This window comes from Aythya fuligula, chromosome 14 (assembly GCF_009819795.1).
Source record: "Aythya fuligula isolate bAytFul2 chromosome 14, bAytFul2.pri, whole genome shotgun sequence".
Lineage (NCBI taxonomy): Eukaryota > Metazoa > Chordata > Aves > Anseriformes > Anatidae > Aythya > Aythya fuligula.
Window position 1 is genome coordinate 16,341,481 of NC_045572.1, and position 22,621 is coordinate 16,364,101.

Below are 22,621 nucleotides of genomic sequence, written 5' to 3' on the forward strand. Positions count from 1 at the left end.
ATTAATTCAGTAGCCAAAATGCTAACCTTAAATTGCAGTAGGTAGGAAGGTGACTGCAGAGCCCACTTCCCTCCGAGGTCACAAAACCACAAATTCTATGCCTCAAAAGACCTGTGTTCAAAATGGGAGCTACCAATGTTATGTATGGTCTTTCCAAAACTTTTTTTTTTTTTTTTTTTTTTTTTTTTCTCATTGAAGCTTTCTGGCTGAAAAAAATTGGAAACAAAATGAAGAACTGAAAGCCAGGAGCTTTAATCTAGGTCACTGAGGTTGAAGGTAGCGGGTGCATTAACCCGTAAAAATATCTCCTACATCGCCACTGGGAAACCAGAGAGGGGAACTCACTGTGGTCAGGCTGGGGAAGGGAACATGCATCAACAGATCAGATATCCATATTTCGTGTAAGTTCCCTGCACACTAAGGGGTGCAGTGACCGAGCAGAGCAATGAGGGAAGGGGCAGAGAGCTGCCTAACCCGTGTGCTGCCAGCGCCAAGGCAGCACATTGGCTTGGCGAGCCTGGTCCAAGGTCACAACAAGTGACAGAATTATAAGATTTCAGGCCAGAAGAAGCATTTAAAAAATGTGAACACACCAAATTCTCTGCTATATTTCTGTGCTCCCTTATAGACTGCTCCCCTCGGCACCTTTGGAAATCCTCTTACGATATCCCGTAAACTCCTTGTTTATGTGCAAATACCTTGGGAAATATTCTCTTGTAATTCTCTGCACATGTTTTAATGGTGGGATGGCTGATTCAAAATACCACACAAATCTCCAATTTCACATCAGTATTTTAGCCTGGTCGGCATAAACCTCCAGCTCTTGAGTTCTCATAAAAGAATTTGCAGCCCACTCTAGTGTTTCCAAGAAGCTCTGTGCAGGTATTTTTTGGTGGTTGTTAGTGTTTTTTTTTGTTGTTGTTGTTTGTTTTTTTTTTTGGTTGGTTAGTTTGGTTTGTAAATGTGGAAAAGATTCTCTGTAAGTGACAAGCGCCGCGATAAAATAACAGCTTATTTTACATTTGCAGTGCGCACTGATCAAGATGAAAGAGCTTGAAAAAACACCCATTAAAAAATGCTATGGATAGTTTCAGTTTCCAGACATAAGGTGACTTGGAGTATTTGACTTGGAGATTGTTTTATTTTTTTTTACTTTTTTATTTTCTTTTTGATAAAGATGACATATACTGCTTTAGAAAAAAAAAAAAAAAGAGAGAGAGAGAAAGGAAATAGAACTCTTTCTAATCCCCCTGTGCAAGTATAAACCATAGCGTAGTAACACCAAGATTGTCTATGGCAGAAAGATGTAAATGCCAGATAAACTCAGGGAGGACTTCAATTGTCAGCTTGAGGAAGGCAGTGGCACCTCCTGAGAGCACACGCTCTGCTGTGACCCAGCAGATGGACCATGGGATGTCCTCAAGACCCTCGTTAGCTTCTGTGGGTAATGGAGCCCCTATTATGCTCAGGAGCTGTGAGAGCAGGAAGCAAACACACCAGGGCACACCCGAGAGGGATCTTCAGAGCTGTAAGTCATCCCTGTTTCGTGCAATAATAGAGACACCAAAGCTTTCCAGGGTTTTCTAGCAAGTAGAGCCAAGCTTTCCATGCTGCAATAACGTTTACCAAGAACTGAGGCATCTCAAAGCAGAAAGCCCTGACAGCAGCATGTCAGCTGTGCTGGGCGTTGCACGTATTGCAACTGCACCTCACAACCCACAGCCTCCAGAAGTAAGCAGAAGAAAGCAGGAATTGTCAACAAAGGTCACCAATTCCCTTGTATTTTAAAGTTGTCCAGATGCCATTACCCTTCTTTCAGCATCCCCTTTTGAGGGCATGACTGCTTTCATGCCAGGACAGAGAAACATTGCAGAGCTCTCATATCATGAGTCCACTCACCCTTCCTTGCTTGGCCCGCTGGTGGGTTTTGCTTGGAGCATAGCATGCAGAGGAAGGTCAGACATGCAGGACACATGGACAGCACAGGGCTTTCACTCCGTTAGAGCCCTCCACCAGCTCTACCCACATTGCAGCTTGCTTCCCACACTGGAAGCACGGAAAAAACACCTGCAGAGTGTGCTTAATGAAAAGGCGGCAATCACGACTTGATAAAGTAATAAGCATGGATGTTGTTTCACACCTACCTGCATGAGTAAGAATAGGCTGGCCCTCTTCCATAAGAGTTGGCAGGATTTTATGTACTACGTGCGAAGTAGGATATATTCATGCTAAAATGTTTTGAAATGTGGGAGAATAGAAGATGAGGCAGCCCAGTTACCCACTGCTTTCACCATAACTCAGGAGGAGCTTCATACTCTTTTGAGAGACTTGGTGATTTACGATCCTCTAGCCTTAGCATTTCAGCTATATTCAGAAAGGATTTCTTGATTTATTTTACACTGGTTTTACATCTTTTTTGTAATGAGACTTCATATAGGACCTCTGAGACTTCCTTAAAAAGATATTCTCATTCTGTAGTGTATGTATGGCTCTGAGTAGGTTGGTTGTTCTCCTAACACCTGACTCTGGAGATAGGCAAAGCTGGGGGGGAGAATAAGCTGTTACCTTTCTTCTGTTGCGTTGGGTGATGTATGAACTGGGAAAATCAGCTAAACAGCCCGCACCTCATTAAGTAATATTGGGTGTTGTAAGAGCTGGAACACCACCAGCAACAAGAAAAATGGGCAGTTAGAGACTCATTAAAGGCATGACAGGTCTGAGTATGCTTTTGTATTCCAGGGAGGAAAAGCATAGATGTAGGTATCCCTGTTCCTTCTGGTCTTCCTTCTCATTTTTTTTTTTACCAAGATCAGGATTTACTGCATTTATAATAGAAATGTGGGGGTCTGGGAGGGTTTGCAAACAAGCTGTCATGCAGATGGACTCCTCCATGCAGCCTGCACCGGGCTGGGGAAGGTGCCACCAATGCTGGCAGAGCAGCAGGTCCATATGCTGGGTTATGCTGACATGGGCGATTTTTTGCTTGTGTCATTCAGGAACAGACCCACCAATGTACGCAATTTGAACTTTATAAATTCAGACTGTATGTATGGCTGCTTGTCTGCCAGGACAGGCATTGTTTTACAATGTAATCAGCAGGTCCCTGAAAGGATTCCTTAGAAATCCTGACATCTGTCGGTGGATGATACCAATATTATCTCTAGAATAATAATGAGATATCACAAAGAAGAGCAATCACAAGACCTGTCAAGTGTTCGTGCACTTAAACTGCAATTGCCATCGCTCTCCTTTGTGATGTGGGGCTGAACCCTCTGGTGTCACCCTAGCTGCCACTGGACGCCCTTCCTTGGTGCCACTGGGTGCTCACTGCATCGAAAGCAAGACTAAATTATTTATGGACTCCGTGCACAGAGGTGTGAGAGGCCCCACCATGCTCCACTGCAGTGCTGGGTACAACCGCTCGTCCCCACCTTGCTGCACCTGACCCAGCATCGGGGTGACCTCTGTGCAGAGATGGGGTCTGCCATCACCCCAAAATCCTCCCGACCCATCCCGCTGCTGCTTTGCTTCACTGTGGCTTTGGGTGAACGCGAAAGGGATGATACGCTTCTTAAATCCTCTGTCCAGCAGGCATCGGGTGGACAGGAACCCCACGAATCAGCCCTAGCAAGCCCTAGCTCAGGACTAAGTTGGGCACGACAGACAGACGGACAGACAGGCAGCCCGTGTCTGCCGGTCGTGCCCCACGCAGCGGACGAGGATGCCATCGTGTGGCCGACTCGTGTGGCTCATTTCCCACATGCTTTCCCGACTTTTGCGTGGAAAGCTTTCTGTCTCAACACCAAGCTCTCCCTGAGAGCTCCTGAGAATTTTGCTTGGGTAAATCCTGGGCATCCATCTCAATATTTGTTTCTCGGGATATCAGGAAAAATCATCACACGACTCCAACACAGGGCTCATACACCAAGGGCATCAAACGCACCATGAGGACATTATTTCAGATTCACAGCCCGTTGTAAACTTCATATTTTTAATTCATTCACGGTCCATTTTACTCACTGCAGGCAGATAACCAACAGTTTATTTGCATTGAAAAGCCAGTTTCCCCAAGTACTATCCCTGGGGACACAAGACATTATGCATCTAGAGAACATATTTTATGTATACATATTAAAACAGGTAACATGGAAAGGATGACTCCATAAAGGTAGCCAGCAACAAATACTTGAGTGAAAGCTCATTAATTTTATCCATATTGTTTGTCAAAAACTGTTCCTTGTGTTCTTGCCAAGCTCAAAGGCTATGAGCCTCCTTGCCTACAGGTCCTGAGATGAAGCAACACCAGCTGTTTCTCCCACTTTTTAGGGCCAGTTTTGGGGGAAGCCACCCTTCTGATTTTAATTCAGGCCCCAGCAAAGGGGAGCCCACACTGTTTCAGGAGGTCTGGGAGCCCATTTCTGAGCGCTGCTCCAGGCCCAAGTTTTTAGGCGATTTCTGATGAGCTCTCCAAGTCTTGCAGCCAATTCTTCCATTCATCAAGGAATAAGGATGTACAAGTTTCTCCTTCTTTCTTCTCCTTTTATGGAGGAAAGCTCGATGGCTGCTCCAGGCTGTCTTCAGAAACATCTGCTAAAACATTGCTGAGCTTTATCCCCAGGGGTCTCTTTCTCCAGAAGAAGAAGGAGGGAACCAAACATTTCCCTGAGGACGATGTGGACCCAGACCATTCCTCCTCACCGCACGTCCCTTGATGTGCCAGCCTGTTACCCCTCAGCCTCTCCTGCCTGTGCCACCAGAGTCCTCTTGTCACTGCAGTGCTGGTTCTTGTTGTTTTTTTTGGCATCAGAAGCTCCGTGCTTAGAAAATAAAGCATGGAGATTTTTAACAGAATAAACAGAAATAATCACGATGTAAAAAGTCTTGAGATTAATTGAAAAACTGAGGTAGACCAAAGAGAGACCTGGATGCCCCAGTCATCTCTGTAAGATTTCAGCAGAGCTGGAGGTCTGAAGGCAGCTGGTGTATTTTAGAGGATACAGTTTGGGACAGACTCTGCACGCCTTAGGGACTTCTTTTGATGGCATCTCTTCAAGGCTGCAAAGCAACGTCTGCAGGATTTGGCAGTTGGCAGGCTGGACTGTCATAGCAGAGAAATCAGATGGGCTAGCAGACACCGGCATGTACCGCTAGCAGGTCCCTGGAGGGCTACACAGGGCAAGTCAGCTACATCAATAGGCAGCCTAAAACACAATATGAATTGTGTTTTATGTGTGGCTTGTTTTATTATCTTCTGAAGTAAAAGAGTGGCTTAGAATCTGAATTTATATCATCCTTATGTTTCCCAGATTAATTTAGACCTTGGATAACAAACTGAAGTTGTTGAAGACCTTCAAATCTGTTCATGATAATGTATTAAACTGTGGCAAAGTGGGGAATTCTATAATGAAAAACAAAAGCATTCATTCATATAGATGGAATCATCCAGTTCTTCAGTCCTGAAAGTGAGTTAGGATTTGGTAGGAATCCAGATGTTCCTACACAAAAAGCACCCACGCACCCACAGTGCTTTCCCCTTCTCTTTCCAGAGCAGGAGATCCTTGTTCACAAAGATGAGCATTATACATGGTATTGTACAAAAAACACTCACTCAGATGATGTTGTGTGGGCTGGCTTTGGGTGTATCTCACTTGTGTGGGTAAAGGGAAAGTTGTTCCATTGGTTCAATGAGCAAAATGCCATTAGTGAAAAAGTGCAATACCACAGTGAAAATTAGTAAGGTGCTCTTAGACAACAGACTGAAAGCTTTGAAAAGAAAATGGTCTTTGGGCTTGATTGGGCTGGTGCAGGTTTGGAGCCTCCCAGGGACTAAGTCCGTCACAGAAGAGAAAGCAGATGCTGTGGGCTTTTGCAGTGCCGGGAGTCTTCGATGAGACCAGTGAGCCCTCACCATCACCGTACTGCTCAGGAAAGTAGGAGACTGATCAGGTCTTCTTGGCAATGCTTTTGAAACAAGAAAGAAGGGGGTTTATAAAGTACCACACAAAAGAGCAGACTGCCATGAAAGATTTTGAGTATTTAGCTGTTAAAATTTTCCATAATCAGATATTTTTAATGATGTTCCTTTATTCAACCCTAAATTTATGAGGAAAAGAGTAAAACTGTGAGTTGATAGTCAACACACTTTGTCAGGGTTTAATTTCAGGTCTCCGTGGTAGATCAAGGGAGGAAAGGATACTGTGAAGGGACTTTAGTCAGAATATTTCAAAATTTATGTTAGAAAATACTCTCCTTTCAGATTTTCTTTTCTGAATTGAATCAATCAAGACAGTCACAATCAAAATGGATTGCAATGAAATTCCAGGAAATCTGGAATGCAATGAAAATCCATCGGTATATCTCTTGTGCTCCAAATCCCAGACCCATATTTGAAAAGCGTTTGCCTGTCCAGATGTTGGTACCCATGTAAGTTACCTGATTTTCAGCGGACCTCTACAATTGCAACTCCATTTGATTCAAAGGTTAATTTTCTAATTTTAAGAAAGCTAGAGGGTCTTTATGCGCTGACCTGGAAGTTAAGGATTGGTCTCAGTTTGGTCTCTTTTCATTGCTTTGAGAGAAAGTTCATAGCCAAGAAACATGGCTGAACTCATTGGGAATCCTCGCACTGCATTGACCGTGATGCCCCTAAAAAAGACCTGTTGGGGATGGAGAAAGGTTAGAGCACAGGAATATACTGGCTGTTTCAAGAAGAAGAAAACGTTGAACTAAGTCATGGTGGGGTTCTGGAGAACCCAACCTTGGTTTGCTCAGGAGATAGGCTCCCACTGATAGTCTTTGCTGAAGTGTGCGCTGAAGAAGGGAAACGTAATGGCTAAAGTGGCTGGTTTGGCATCAGTCTGCTCTGTGTTCCCTATAGACTTTTTTTCTGTATCTGCCAGCAAGAACCAGAAGCAGTAGAGGGCCTCATGCCACTGGTGGACATCATCAAAAGAAATCTAAACCTTCTTCTAATGCTGTCCTATATGGCTAGTTTTTCCTTCCCTTTGCATACATGAGCATTTGGGCATCATGAAAATGCCAGGGTACAACAACAAAGCTCTTGCTTTCACACAGCTAATGTTTCAACTTCTGGGCTAGCTCTATGGCGGCAAATGACAGCTGGGAACGAGAGAGGGAACATTTTTTATGTGTTTCATTTCTGAGTATAGCAACCATTTCTCAATCAGTAGAAATCTGGACTTAATCTGTGCCTTGCTGAGAGCTAGCTCTCACATACTGGCTTTGGAGAAGATATTCAATATCAGCTGATATTTTCACATTTGGGTTCCTAAGGTCAAGCTTCAGTGCCCACCCACTTAAGTGCTTTCTGGATTGTGGAGAAGGGGCCCTGGTCGCTCCCCATGCCAGGCCTAGGCCCGTCTCCCTGCTCGGCACCCTCACCTACAAGCGCTGCTGCCAGGCCGAGCACAAAGCATTGGGGGGCCAGGAGAGACAAATTACAGAATGATGACTGCAGGGAGTAGCTCTGCTGGCCTGCAAAATCACCCCATTAACCACCCTGGCTAACCACGGTGGTCACTAATCTAACCACCAGAATTTCGGAGTAGAAAAGAGAAGTAACAGCAATAAGGCAGGGCCCATCCAGGCCTTAGAGAGGCAAAACTCCCACAGCTACTGTAAGACTGAATTGGAGACCTTGGCAACAAGACTGGAAGCCCATGGATTTAAATGTCTAACCAGTGTTTTTCCCCTGGAATCCTGAACTCAGCTAAACAAGCCTTCTCTTGTATCCAATAAATCCATTTCTGCATGGTGTTGACTCGTACGAGACAGAATCAAAACACATTCACATTGTTTAGGATGGCATTTGCAATGTGAAACTGTGCTATTGGGATATTTGGGATATTACTCGATTTACCTAGGGTATTTTATTCTGTCTGAAAAGACACAGTTTTCTGGGAGAAAATTCAAGTTTTTCTTGTATCCATAAGGTAACACAATAGATCCAAGTTAAATAATAATGAAGATTTATAAAGAAAAGTCCAGAGGCTTTTTTTTTTTTTTTCTCACCAGTGTGAGCACACCTGACTATGGAGAAAGAAGAAGGATACATACATATACATATATATATATTATTAATTATTTTTTTAATTTTTTTTTTCATATGCCACTGAAAATGCTGTTCCTTTGTCCCAGCATGAAAACATCCAGACCTGGGCTTGCCTTCTATCAGTTCTGCGTCTCTAAACATACAAAACAATTTATCTTATGACAGAAAGGTCTGGTCTTATCGCTCAGCTATTACTCAACTCTACCGCAGGCTCTGTCCAGGCACCAGGAATGACAACAAACAAACCGCAAGCAGCTCAGACCCCAGGCAACAAAACTGAGTGCCTGAATTAATATTCAAGCAGGCCAAGGAGGGTACTGGGTGAGCGCAACCGAGCACTCTCCTTAGGATTCCTCTGGGTGCCTCTGGGTGCTTCATACCACTGTGATTTTCTTCACTTAACAGCCAAAACCCAACCAGACTGCAAGCTCCTATGACAGCTGGCATAATATAGTGGCATGTTGTCAAATATTTAAATCCCACTGACTTGTGATTTTGCAGGTTATTTTTCTTGCTACTTCAACTTGTTACTTTTCCCTCAGAATGTGAAAATTAACACTTTTGAGCTAGGAGCCCACATGATGTTTTGATGACAACTGAAATACAGATTTAATTCAATATCAGAAGACATCACTTCCCATAAGCATACATTGGTGGTGCAATAAACCTGCAAACCCTGGTTTTCTGCCATTCTCATTTAACTGAGACAAGGTTTGCAGACAGAAAAAAACAACTTTTATTACACTAATAAATAAAGTCAGAAAAAGGAGGGTGGTTTTTGGCACACAGTCCTTCTTCACAATGAAAACTGATGCAATTCTGATTTAAAAGAGCAATTTCCATCACTAATTTATGATATGTCAAATTATATCCACAGTTAAGCACACTGATACAAAATGTTATTTTAACTTAATAACACAAGCAGACTATGACCCTCAGTCACTCATATTTTCATTTCTGCAAGGCACATTATTACTCTCACAATTATGAACTATAAAGAATCTGTACTATAATTACCGACTGTAATTATTACAATTTATAGCTAACTGGCTTTAGTTGTCTCTCAACCCTGCAGATGGGTTTGTAACAGCCGCTGTATTTCCCAATTAAAAAATCAGATGCCTGACACACAGATTTTACTTCAAATACCACTTACTTTTAGGCCCTCGTTCTGGTAGCTCTGCAAGATACAGTCAAGGATCCCCTTGTACTTGTTTAAGTAAACTCCATCTGCCTGAAGTCGACTTTTCACAACATCCATTGGAGTAGCAGTCCCCCAGGAAATTACTCCTAAAAAAAAATACAGAAGAGAATCCTGTCCTTATCCCAACACACACCTGGGCTTTGGCCATGACAAGGTATTTGAACAACTTCTCTGTGTTTTCTTGGCTGCAGGCCAGCGAACTGGGAACATCGTGTCTCGCCCACCGCATCATACTCACTGGATATTCATCTCAGGGCATTCACCCTGCTCAGACACAGAAACGATATTTCTGGGGGCAAAGTTCCCTGTTTCAGGAAGAAGCACTGGGATTTTGGGGGTTATGCCAGTAAACAAATGCAGGCAGCCCAGGAGGTGCTCAGCCAGGTAAAAGTACTGCTTCTGCAGTGCTTCTGGTGGACATGGACATGCCCAAACTGCCAGGAGCTGCCACATTTCAGAACTGGAGTCCTCCAACAGTATTACTGAAAAACAAATTTCGAGCTGAGAATGCAAGTAAGAGGCTGTTCTCGTGTGGCCAAATTTAGGCTCCCCACAGCTGAGATACATTGTCATTCCTATACAGAAACTCCATTTACACTGATTATCCTGCAGCTGGATGGAACATTTTGCCTCTGAAAAGGTCAGTGTTGCTTCCAACACAACCAAGAGCTCCTCCATATCAGCCCTGTGAACGTGTAGCAAATACCATCTTCAGCTGTTCCCACTTTCCCAGACACATCGTGTTGGTTCCATACAGAGAGATTTACTGCGTTATGAAATTTCCCTGCACGTGGCTGCAATACATGGCACAGCTGGGCTGACAAGAGCATGTCTGGACCTTACATGAGTGTTGGGGCATACTAGAGAAGCTGTTCAGATAAACCACAGCTCCGTTTATTTGCGGGAAAAACAGAGAGAGTGCTGTTTAATCATTACCTGACCTAAAAATTGTTCTGTATTTAGGGATCTGCAAATTTTAAATGGCCAATAAATGGGTAAGGAGCAAACGGGTGGACTTGCACATGAAAGCATGGGGGTGCACATGCCAGCCTTCCTGGCAGGTGTACACAGGAAAAATAAAAGGTGGGGGAGGGAGGGGAAAGAGAAAGAAAATCAGTAAGTCAACTCTGGTGATCTGTGGTTTCTGCAGCGTGCAGGGAGGGTGCACACCCTCCTTGGTGGGCAGCCAACAGGTTGAAGTCCTCTTCTGGAAGCATTTTGGCTGCCGTGCGACATCCGGGGAGAAGGCAGCACCGCCTGGTTTCCTTCTTGCTGCCACCGAGCCTGGTGAAGAGCTGACAACGCAGCTTCCATACAGTCTGTCAAGTCATAAAACGCAGCCTTGGGGCCAGCGGGCCTGGCCCTGGGTGAAATGCTTCCTCAGCCCCACATCCCCTGCCAGTGACCAGGAGAATGAGGCAGTCCCTGAGCCAACCCCGCACATCTGCCCTGGGACCCTTCCTGCCCTCGTTTTGCCAGTATTGTGGGGAAAAAGTGCTTACCTGCTATACCCCCTGCAAGCCACACGGAAGAGGGATTCGGAGAAATGCATCCGTCGGGGGTAATCCGTCCACAGAAAAATGTGTAAGGGATGAAATACAGGCAGTACCCAGGAACATCCCTCAGAAGCATTGCTCCCACACCTCGGTATATTCCTGCTATCCCTTCTTTCTGTAGGACTGTCCTAAAGCAGTGAATCGGGCCTCGGTACATGGGAAATCCAGGAACTGTGGGCTTTAGTTTATTGTTGGCTAAAAATAAAAAAAATAAAAAATAAAAAGGAATTTAAAAAAAAGATACAAGTGTTATGATAGCTATTTAGCTACAGTTCCTTGCAAAAACCCAGCGTTAGGAGCAGTCACAGAGGTGACATGAGTAAAATGGGAGAAATGCAGATGAATGGCTGCTGAAATACTGACAGGAGATGTCTGCCAGCCTGGGAACCCAGCCTGGGAACCAGAAGCATCCTTGAAAAGTGCAGCTGGCATCCTCGAAGTGCAGCTGGGTGCCAGAGAACCAGAGACAGCCTGAGATACCCTCAATAAGCACAAAGCCAAGAAACTGCAACAGCAAACTTATCACCCGCAAAGGCAAAAAATAGTCTGAAAAGATGGAAAACACCCTGAGAAGCAGCAATTGGCAACAGGTACTGGTTCCCACCATCATGATCCTCACACAGCCGTGTGCCAGGTAGCTCTGTACGCCAGGACCAGCAGAGCGAGCAAGAAGGACCTTTTGCTTTCCTACCTGTGATGTATGGCTGTGTTTGCATCTGCAGCCTTATCTTCACCAGGTCAACAGGAGTGCCGATCCCGACGGAGACGAACCCCGCCACCATGCTGGCCAGCGCCACGTCGGCCAGCACCGGCGCATGGGAGGCATCTCCGTGCCGGAGCTGGCTGAGGAGCCGCTGCGTGTTGCTGAAGACACCAAACACCACCGAGCTGTAGACAGCAATGCTGGCCAGCGGGAAGGACATGCCTTTGAAGAAGCCGGCCACCTACACGGGAAAGGAGCAGGAGTTACAGGAGCAGCTTGGCACAGCTGCTCTTATCTGTCTGGCTCGCAAAACCACGGCAAATTCCTCCTCCCTGTTCTGCTTGCTCTGTGCATCTGCCTTCCTACTCTGTCCCCAAGGAATGATGAATTGGCTTTCGTGTGATGCAAGACACTGATCACTTGGATCTTCCTCTTGTCTCTGTTTTCTGGGTTTGGTTGCTCCCATCCCTCAGGCAGGGATGGCAGGACCGGGAACATTGCCTGCAGGGAGAGGGGAGTGGGGCTGAGTGACGCAGCCACCCGCTGCTCTATCAGCCAGAGCTGCAAATCCAAGCAGCAGATGTCTCTTGGAAGCAACCGCCTGCACATGCTGAGCACGTGGAAATTGATTCATCCTGCTAAGGAGAAGATCGTGCAGGATGCGGGAGTCTTCTGAAAGCACAGGAAATCCTGCAAAAGTCTCTCCTATGGCCAGCTTCTTTCCTGGCATCACCAAAGACAGCAAAATACCTCCGGTAAAGGGTTTTGCTGGCAGATACAGGCAAAACAGTGGGTGTAACAGCCTGATCCATGTGGAAACATGGGCAGTGTCATTTATCATGTCTTCTCCCTACAGGGGTTACCAAGAGAACTGGCAAGAGTTAGCAAGAGGAGGCTGCGAAGATTCACAGTCTTTCTTCTTCCTTTAGGCATTGAATGGAATTGCACCAACTTTGGTGTCAACACTGATTTTATATAATTGCTCCGTGCATTTATTTATTTATCTTTTTGTGTTTTCTACCAGCATATTTTAAGTATGATAAAGTACTTACAGACTCATTTCTGTACACAGTAAGAACACAGTTGAGTGTATTTCCATATCCTTGTCCAGCTTGCAAACGAGTCTGCAAAACACATTCATGAAATGTGATTAAAACCCCACACTTCCAGACGGGTGAAAGCTCATGCTATGTAAACAACGCGTACTTTGCTTTGAGAGTGAATCCTCGCTTAGCTGTAAAGAAAACAGAGCAATAAAGTAAGATATATATGCATCCACTCCCCTTGAACTTTGCCAGAAGCAGGGCTAAGCAGGACCTCAGGGCTCTGAAGCTGTTCTGCAACATCTGGATTCGATGACTGTCAAATCGCTCTCGAGAGCAGACCAGCTACTCTGTCCCAGCCCAGCAATCGCAGCGGATCGCTGGTGTGCAATACCATCACTTGCAAATTCATGATTTATGTACAAATTGGAGGGTGATGTGGTCTGCTCCGCTTGGAGGCTTTCAGCGGAGGCTGGGACGCATTGCTGGAGGATGGGGAAAGAGCTCCCCTGGGAGGCTTCCAGGACCCTTCTGCTTCAAGGTGGATTGTAAAGACATACAAATACTAAACAGGGCCAAAAATAATTCAGCTCAGAAATTCTCCATGCTTCCCTCAAAGATACAGTTTTACATCATTTCTAACAAAGGCATTTTGTTTCTGGAAGGCAATAGCTACGCGCCTTCCAAAAAGTGCCTACAACAGCTGTAAGAAACGGCCGGTAAATCATGGCAAGGTCTGCATTATTCAACATACTTCCCTTCTCACATATATACTTATACATACACATACACTTAGATCATCTTTCACTCAAGCTGTTCACAAGTTTGCAATAAAATAATCCTTACAAGTAGGTGATGCGTTTTGGGGCTTAGAGGTGGGCGAGGAAGTGGAAGTCCCGTTCTGTACACAGGATCTCTTTTTTTAAAAAGTGATTTTTTTCTGTAGGGAGACACTTGCATGCACTCTGTCGGGGATGTTTATAAGGAAGCTGGACAGTATTTCTAGCTGTATCCACCAGCATTGCTGCTGGCAGGACATTGGTGTGGTAAAAAGAAGGCTGCAGGGACGGTGCCACCCTGCACCGCTCCCCTTGGCGGCACAGCCCTGGCTTGCAGCAGGTGAGGCAGGAACCCAATTTAGGTATTTAAAGCCCAAAAGAGCGAGTGCCCTCTGGAGTTTCTGCCTGGGGAGAACAGGTTGAATGACCCAACCGTTCGGTCCTGCGCCCCGCCAAGGGCGGAGTCCCACCCTGGCAAGCGGTGCCTTTTGCCACCAAGCATCTCCAACCCAGGGCATGGTTCCTCATCTCCCGGGTTGGGAATGCCGCTTTCCTCGCCTTGAGCTCCTTCCCCCAGTGCCATTTGGGGCTGCTTTGGCCTCCTTCCATGAAGATGGGCTGCTCTGAACCCCCGGGCACTGCAACCACGGAGAAGCAGAAAGTGAAAGATTTACTAAGCGCTTCCAAAAAGCTCAGACACAGCACTGCAGCCCCAGCTCCTGCAGAGCACATTGTGCAAGGTGCCCAGCACCATCCTGCTCTGGGTGCACAGCCCCCTGCTCCCTGGGACCAGCACCGATGTTAACAGGACCCGGCTGGGTGGCTGCGGCACACAGCTCTGCATTCCCTCCTGGCTTAATTTGCACGCATAGCCCACAGGTTCCCATTTGGCCTCCATGGGCTTGTTATTTTTTCTTTTACACAGTAACCAGATATTTAGAAGTTCAAGTTAATACATTTTTTGAATAACTGAGAGCAACCGAGCACCCTCACAAGCTGCTCGGTGCAGACCTACCTCTTAGATAAGCTAAAATCCTTCAGCCCTGTCCCCTCCAGCTGGGGAGCCCCCGGCCCCAGGGGCTCTGAGTGCCCCCAGGCTGCTCCTCATGGGTCTGCTGCTGTGTAAAACCTCCCCTTTCCATTTCCCATCCCCTAAATTTGGACAGACAACAAGTCTGCCTGCTTGATATTCCCCAGCAACGTCCAGCCCCCAGCGCAGCAGGTTCAGGCTGACACTTGCCTTTATAAGCGTGAAGGATGGGCTCTCCTGGCACCCAGAAGCTCAGCACAGCCCAGCAGGATCCTCCAGCAGCTACTGCCAAACTCCTTAAACCCAGCAGTGGCATTCCTGAGCTCCATCCTCAGACAGGGATGCCAGCACGCATCCTCGGCAAGCCAGGACAGAGCTTGCACTGCCTGAGCCCTGCCCAAGCCTTGCTGCTCCTGCTGGGGGGCTGCACCTTTCCCATGCTGTGATGCTCCCAGGGCTGATAGCAGCATCTTGGACACAGATGGCAGGGCTGGAGAGCTGGCTGTGTGTGAGGGGAGGGCTGTGGTGGCTGGGGAAGGATGTGGTGTGGGCCCTGCTGGCCCCTGTCACCTCCCCGTGGCCCTCCATGGGTCCTTCAGGTGCAATAGGACCTTTTGGTCTTTGGGTCTGCCACACCTGACAGCCCTACCTGGTGCCAGCAACGTGGCTTGTGCTACGTCAGGGCATGTGGGCAGAGCAGCTGAAGCCAGGAAAAGTGGCCCAAGATGTCAGACTTTGCCAAAGGAGAAGGGAAGAGCGGGGTCTTCCTCCGTAGCTCTGCACCAGTGGGGATGGTCAGCCCGATGGGGCGCGCTGTGTTAACGTCTGCAGGGGCCTGTCTGAGCCAGGGTGGTGAACCTGGTAGCCAACACCTCGTTATTTCTCTCAGTCCTTCCTTCTGAGGAGTATTTTTCTTGCAGGAATAGTAAATATTGCCTGTCATAGCCCTGGGATAGCAATTTCAACATTCTGCCCTTACAGGACTGCCGACACTAGGAAAACATGCAAAAATGCGCCTGGAGCAAAACAAATACAGTTCTCCCACTGCCCTTTGAATACCTTTTTGTGGCAAAGTTCAATAAAACACTGGCAGAACTGTTCAGCAAGCCCAGCACTACCTAAGGCCACTTTTAATTTCAGTATTAATCCTCTTCAGAGGAGCTCACACGTATCCGCCAGGTGTTTTGGTTTCCCATTCAAAATGAACACTGGAGAGGGAGAAAGACTAAAGTCTGTGAAAACATTTCTAAATTCCCCCTTGGGATGAAATGAAGGTTTTCTGCAGTCATCAGGCCGTCCCCCTGCCCATGGGTTTTTGGGTGGTGCTGTGAGGGCGCAGATCAAGGGGTTTTACCTTGATGGTGTCCAGCGGGTGGCCCACAACCACGCTCGCGGCTCCTGGGGAGGAAAACAAAGTATTACACAAAATGCTGAAGAAGCTTTTTGGACAGGACAGGACGCAACGGGTTTGCAGGGGAAGAGGAGGGATTTCCAGGAAAAGAGCCAGCCTGTGCCAAGCCAGGGCGACACCACACGGTGCTCCTTCTCTGGCAACAGGCAGGAGGCAGGCAGACACACCTGAGCTTCTCCCCTGCGTGTCCTCCTAAACTCCAACTGCCTTACACTTAGAGGTGTCTGAGCAGTAGGAGGAGGTGTTAGATTTTAACATCCTGCCCATAAATGACCCCTGTCTCCCTTGCACTCATGTAAACTCATGCAACTTTTAGTCGTGACATGGCGAGATTCAGATTAGACGTGAGGAAATGCCTTCTACTTTTGAGACTATGTGAAATTTTGCACTCATAGTAGGTTCAGGCTGCAAAGAGCATCGTGTCCTTGGACAACACCTTACGACTTTACTCAAAATGCCTTATTAAAGTGTTCCTGCTTGTCCTGGATGTTCAGCACTACACATGAATATTTGCCACTGCCAACCGGGCCTGAGGCTGCGTGCTGGTGGCTGGTCACCCCATGTCCTGCCCCGCTCCTGGGGGTGCGTCGGGGATGTCCTGGGGGATAGTATGGGGTCAGCGTGACAGGCAGATTGCCTGAGTGCCTCACAGCCTCCACGGGCTGCATCGATCTGACGGCCAGTTGCTCGCGTAAGCTTTTGGCGGAGGCTCTGGATTTTGTCAGTCCAGCTAACCTATTAACCTCGTCTGGCCAGTCAGGATCCGGGAGCACCCCACACCTCCTTCCTCAGCCTGGCATCAGCATGAGCCTGGGCAGAGCTCCGGCCTGTGGCTGTGGGCACCGCGCTCGCCCCGTGCGCTGCGTGTCCCACGGCTGTGCCCCTTCTCACCTGGTCCACCCAGAGGGACCTTCCCCTGCTGTAAGACACCACACCGCTGCTGTCCCTGTGCACCTTTCCCTTGCCTTTGCTTTCTCTGAGCTATTTTCCCGACGGTTTCCAGCAGCATTCCCAGCAGACCAGCCCGAGCCCCTCCCCTCCCAGCGGCACCCTTTGCTTTAGCAGCGCTAGGGGCGCACAGGGGGGCTGCGGGGGTCCTGGCGCTCCTCTCCCAGCCCCACTACGGAGCAGGGAACCCAGAAAAGGGTGCTTGGGGTGGGTAGCATGGCACTGACACCCGTGGGTGTCCCACCTGCATGTGTGCAGAACCCACCGGTGTGCCAGCGAGATGCTTATGCCTTTGCTTTGACCCAAACGATCTCACCCCCAGAAACTGCTTAACCTGCACTATTTCTACGTGCAACCCCCCCCCCCCCTCCAAAAAAAAAAAAAAAAAAACACGCGACCCCTCCCCAAATCCTCCCCTCGCCCCCGACCCACGCGGCACCTACCGCCCACCCAGCCGGCGGCGAAGTCCTGCAGCTGGATGCTGCCCCTGCCCGTGCCCGTACCCGTGCCCGTGCCCGTGCCCGTGCCCGTGCCCATGCCGGGGGGCAAGGGGGGGTCGCGGAGCGGCGCAGCGCGGAGCCCGGCGGCGCTGCCGGCAGCAGCCGGGGCTTAAAAGCGCAGCGCGGCCGCGCCCGCCCTGCCCAGAGCCCGGCCCGGCGGGGAGCGGCCGCGCAGGGGCCGGGGGGGCCGGGGTTGGGGCTGGGAAGGGGGCTGGGGCTTGGAAGGGGGGGTCCCCGGGCTGGAGATGTCCCCGGGCACCCCGAGCATCCATCCCGGGGGGCGGCTGCCGCGGCCAGGTACGGCTCCTGCGCACGCCGGGGCTGGGAGAGGAGGGGAGCTGGGAAAGCGGAGCCGCTCCTTCCCTGCTCGGGTGATTGGGAAAAGGATTTATTTAGTGGAGGGAAAAGGCAGGGACTGCAAGGAGCTGTTTATAAATTCTCCAAGTGGAGGAGTCTGGAGATAAAGTTTCTCGCACTGCTTTGCACAAGCGGCAAACTCCTCCGCTGAAATCCCACCGCCTCGCCCTGCTGGAGGTGCCAACAGTGAAGGATCTCTCCCCATCCCCTTCCTTCTCCAGAGCACCCACAGCCCGCTTACACCCCCGTTGCCTGCCTGTCCCCCAGCCCTGCCGTTCCGTGGCTCAGGAGCCCAGCCCTGTTTGGTTTCGCTCTCGTGCCAGATGTTCACCCTCAGCCCGCTCGCCGAGCGGTGCGACAGAACCGCAGCAGGAACACAGCAGGTGCCCAGCGCGTTGCTCTCCAGCCCTTCTCTGGTAACTCCTCACATACCCGTCTGATCCACACTGCAGGCTGGACTCACTTCCCTGTGTGGCTAATACCCGACTTTAAGCCCTGCCTGGCTCTTTTGCCCCCTGTGTTAGCAAAATCTGATGTCTTATGTCTGAATTGGATTGAAATATGTCTGGATTATGTCTGCATCCAGCTACATAGCATGTCCTTTTGCTCCTTAACCGGATCACTTCAAGCTCTCTCCCTTGCCCTGACTTCAGGGCCACGACTTTGCTCTGCAGAAGATGTGTCGGCCCTTCCACACCGTACATCTGCCCATCTGCATTGGTTTACTGCAGCCCAAAGTGAGCCCTGTGCTGCAGAGATCAGATTGCTGCAGGCAGCAGCTCCTCGGATCAGCTTGGGATGCCTTCAGAAAGGGTTGGCATCGGGCTTGGTACATCGCCTTCCTGGAATACCACGTTGGTTTTGTTGAAACGTATTTTGTCTGCGTATTCTGGCAAGTGCAGAACATGTTGGTAGCTCGTTAACAACTCCTGAACACCAAAATACTAGACTAAAATATAATTATTTAAAGTTTGGCTTAAACGGTTAGTATTTGAATTTCCATTAAAAAAAAAAAAAAAAATGACATTTTCCACAAAAAGAGACATGTTTTTTCAGACTGACCTTAAAACAATGTCTCCTTATCTGCGTGCACATATACACAAGAAACCTTATCGCTGAGCTGGCTGAAGGGAGCTTTTATCTGCAAAGTGCTTATGGAAATTTGATATTAGGTGTGCGGTTATCAGCTCGGATCATCTCCACCCGAAACCCAAGATTTTTCAATGTATATAACCCAGCACCTTCTCCATGCAGAGGCTGGGGGGGCTGTGGTCCTTTGTCAGTACTGGAGACAGGGCGCATGCACCTTGTAAACTTGCCAGTTGTTTGTTTTCCCAAATATATTTGTATCCCTCCTTTTAGAAAAAATCCATATAGGCAGCAATACAGAAAGAGGATATTCTCCTCATTTTCCATGCATATTTTCTTGCAAAGCCAAAGGAAAAGCTGGCTGACTGAGGTAATTATTCAGATAGCAGCATTAATCATTAATCACAGGAATTCTTTCTAACTCCAAGCAATGCATTTCCATGCCAAATTCGGAACATCTGCTAGCTCAGGGAAATAGTCTTTGTGCAATGCTGGATGGAGGGCTGGAAGCAAGCATTGTGGAGACTTGTTGGTGAGCGCTCCCAGCCTGGAAGAGCAGGGCAGAGGAGCCAGGGTGGATGCAGAAAGGAGCTGAGCTGCTCTTGATGTTGCTCCTTTGTCAGTAGGACAGCTCCCAGCTTCGGGCAGGGGCACCAGCAGGAGCATTTTTGCACTGAAAAATATTTGCCAGCCTTCTGCCAAGTCCTGCCGGCGGGCTGAGCAGCTCCTATCGCCAACCAGACAGCCTCAGGTGTGCTGCTGTGTGCTCAGACCAATGTGTACAGCTCCAGCTCCCGGGTCTGCTCGTACTGACAGCAGCGGCGGTGTCCTATGGAGAGCTGGAAAGGGCCACAAACCTTCTGCTGCTCCCAGTCCCAGCCTGGGTTTGCAGCCGCTCACAGGAAGCCCTGGCTGGGGGGATGAGCGTGGTTTTGATTAGGGACGAGGAATCTGCTGCCTCCTGCCAAGAGGGGGAACGGGGAGGTTGTGTCCTCCTGAACGTTGCTGTTTCTTCTTCCTCAGCACAAAACCATTGCTTTGCACGGCACGGCACTCCTCTGTCCAGCAGGTGCCAGTGCTAGAGGCAAGGAGCTTCCCACCCCTTCCCAGGAGCCCTGCGGTTCCTGCGGGCGAGGGACTTGGTAACTCGTGGCCGATTCACACATGACCACACCGGGAAATAAAAGAACAACTCAGCAGAGAGGGGATGTGAGGGATGAACAGGGGTTACACATTTCTCATCCAACTGCAAAGGGTCTGTGGGCTGTGATGCGTTTTACTGCAAATGCTGCTGATCCAAGGAAAAAAACGCCTTTAAATATTAACCTTTTAATAACTTTGTGGCTTCAACTGCTGGGCAAGATACAAGCAAAACAACAATAAACCTTGCTGCTGTGGCCAGAGTCACAGGGCACTGGGGTCTAATTTGGGGGTCTCTGTGAGGGGCTGTGCCCCATGAGCAGAGGCCAGCAGGTTACAAAGCGACGTGCACAGCCCCCCAAAAATTGTGCACGCTGTGATAAGAGGGCAGCTCCACCGGCTGCATCTCTCAGGCAAATCCAGGCGGCAGGAAGACAAGTCAGGGGCCACATAGCAGAAATAGCTGTCCCCTCCAGGAGCTACCCACCAAGCTCATAAGAGATAAGGCTTTTTCCACAGGAATGTGTAGAAGGTGGATTAAGGACCATGAAGACCAGCAGCAGGCATGGAGTCCCCACTATCAATGGCTACAAAGCTCTTCTGTGCCCTTCCCTGCCCTCAGCCTGGTTACATCTTGCTGGAGAAATCCTTTCCCAGGAAGAATTAGGCAGTGAGGGGAATCTCCTGCTCTTTTCATCCCCGTTTTGCTTATTCTACTACATAGGGAACATCTTTGCAAGATGTCTGGAGTAGCTGGTGTCCCATGAGGACAAGATACATCTTCAGACCCAAAGGCAAGGCTCAGCTGGGACTGCAGATTCCCAAAATACCTCTTTGCCATCTCCCTCACTACTCAGCAGCCCTTTTTGGCAGGCATCCCAAAGCCCCGTTTGCCTGTCTGACCACCACATAGTGCCCAGAGCTGGGCAAGTTCAACTGAGCTTCCCAAAGGTTTTGAACAGCACAAGAATCTACCTAACCCCACGGCTGGAGACAGCACATAGGGATGAAGCCTTCCAGTATCATTCTCACCTCTCATCACCCCAAGTTGCCAATGCAAACACTGAAGCAGACCTGAGAGGAGCTGCTGGGGATGGGGAGATCTCAGGGGTACATCCAACACGTCCCCCAGACCCTCAAGCACCAGCCAGCACTTGGGGCAGTGTCCATCAGCCGTCCCCAGGCTCCTGCCAGCAGCAGGGCCACGAGGAACCCATGTCCCGATGTCTTCCTCTACCACAGCCCCTGGTGAACAGGAGACGTGGCCACATCTGGAGCCTGGAGAGCTGCAGCCGTGCTCCTGCACATGAACCATCCCCAGGAGCCAGAGGGGTTTTGGCTGGGATGAGCCAGCTCGGTGCGGACACGCTTGAAGCAGGGAGCAGAGCAATATTGCAACAGGCGGCTGCAGCATGGACGGAGAGGCATTTCTCCCTGCCATGCAGGGACAAGACAGCCAGCTGTGACTCACGCTCCCTGCTCCCATCCCCCAGGTCCGTTTGCCACACTGCAGCTATTGATAAGACCTTGAAAGAGCAGGAAGTTTCCCTGGCAGAGGCGCCTGGGCGGGCATCGTGTGGTTGTACTGCTAATGAGCCTAAGTGGAGCACTTTGCTCAAGGCATTTACAAGTTTCCAAGCTTTGACTGCAGCACCGACAGCCGCCTGCTTGGCCGCTACCACGGTATGCAAAGGGACGGTGCCACCAGCACCACCGCTGTGCCGGCTGTATTAAGGGAGAGAAGACAACGAGCTGCCAACGAGGAGATCGAGGGCCGGGTTGATGTTCAACCAGTGCACATTTAGCAACGTGGGACGTGCAGCATGCAATAGCAAGGTGACAGCCATGGGGACAACGCTGCCCCAGCTCTCTCAAGGAAATGCGGGCTCCCGTGCCCTGCTCTCCTCCGTGTTAGACCCTCCACGCTCACACACAGAGAGAATTGGGGCATGTAGAAAGAGCAGTGGAGCAGGGAGGAGGTTTACTCCGAGGGTAGAGGCAGGAGTGTCTCTGGAAGCTACAAGCGAGCTGCAAGGCTGGGGAGCTTCATGCTCCATCAGCCAAGCATCTGCAGCAGCCACCCTGAAGTCCTGGAAATAGCTGCAGGAGGGATTGTGTGTTTGCTGCCCTGGGGTTGGGGGGCAAAGCCTTGCCCAGGCTCTCCCAGCCCTCCTTCTAAACCCCAAATATGTTAAATGGTGTTACCATCAGGTGTTACCCCCCCTGGCAGTGACCTCCTGATGGACAAACGTCCTTGAAAACGCCCCTGGCAGTTAACCAGGTCCTGTGGGGTTTTCATTCCTTGGATGGTGGTTAATGCTTTCAGCAGAAAACCAAGTCATTTTGTTCAAAGAGCTGAATGAGAAAAGCTGAGCCTCAGCCAGCTTCTAGTGGAAAACAACAGTGAAAACATGGAAAAAAAGCTTTGAAAGAATCGTGGAGCCCTAATAGAGGTTTGTCAGCTGCGATGGCTGTCCTGCCCTCTCTGATGCTGGAGGGAAATGGAGAGGACAGGAGCCAATGTGGAGGGGGAGGAGGTGTCTTCTTTGAACAGGTTTTGTCCCTACAAACTTTACATTTCCCTTCTGCAGCTGTCAGTGCCTGAGCCTTTGCAGTCAAAGTGGGACCATTTGGAGACAAAGAACTACGGTACCTGCCTGAGGATGAGCTGTGGCTGGTGACCCGATGGGAACCTAAGCCCAGATGCACACATCAGCACCCCAGGGATATACATTAAGGTAAAATAATCCCCACGCCTGGCTTTCAGGTCTCATGTCATGCCAGACATCA

General features: G+C 49.1%; 1 protein-coding gene across 1 annotated transcript; it reads right to left on the bottom strand.

Annotated features, from left to right (window-relative positions):
* Positions 1-6,533: 6,533 nt before the first annotated feature.
* On the bottom strand, positions 6,534-17,282 carry SLC25A48 (solute carrier family 25 member 48). Its single transcript, XM_032197164.1, has 7 exons — positions 17,189-17,282; positions 15,741-15,784; positions 12,587-12,658; positions 11,523-11,775; positions 10,778-11,026; positions 9,228-9,361; positions 6,534-6,656 (listed from the first exon to the last, which is right to left on the bottom strand). The coding sequence occupies exons 1-7, from the start codon at positions 17,280-17,282 to the stop codon at positions 6,534-6,536; spliced, it is 969 nt and encodes a 322-aa protein (XP_032053055.1).
* Positions 17,283-22,621: the final 5,339 nt, after the last annotated feature.

Coding starts and splice junctions, on each gene's coding strand:
- SLC25A48 (XM_032197164.1), bottom strand. CDS start 17,282: ATGGGCACGGGCACGGGCACGGGCACGGGCACGGGTACGGGCACGGGC. Junction 15,785..17,188: donor CGCCGCCGGCTGGGTGGGCG/GTAGGTGCCGCG, acceptor TTTCCTCCCCAG/GAGCCGCGAGCGTGGTTGTG. Junction 9,362..10,777: donor GCTTGCAGGGGGTATAGCAG/GTAAGCACTTTT, acceptor ATTTTTTTTTAG/GAGTAATTTCCTGGGGGACT.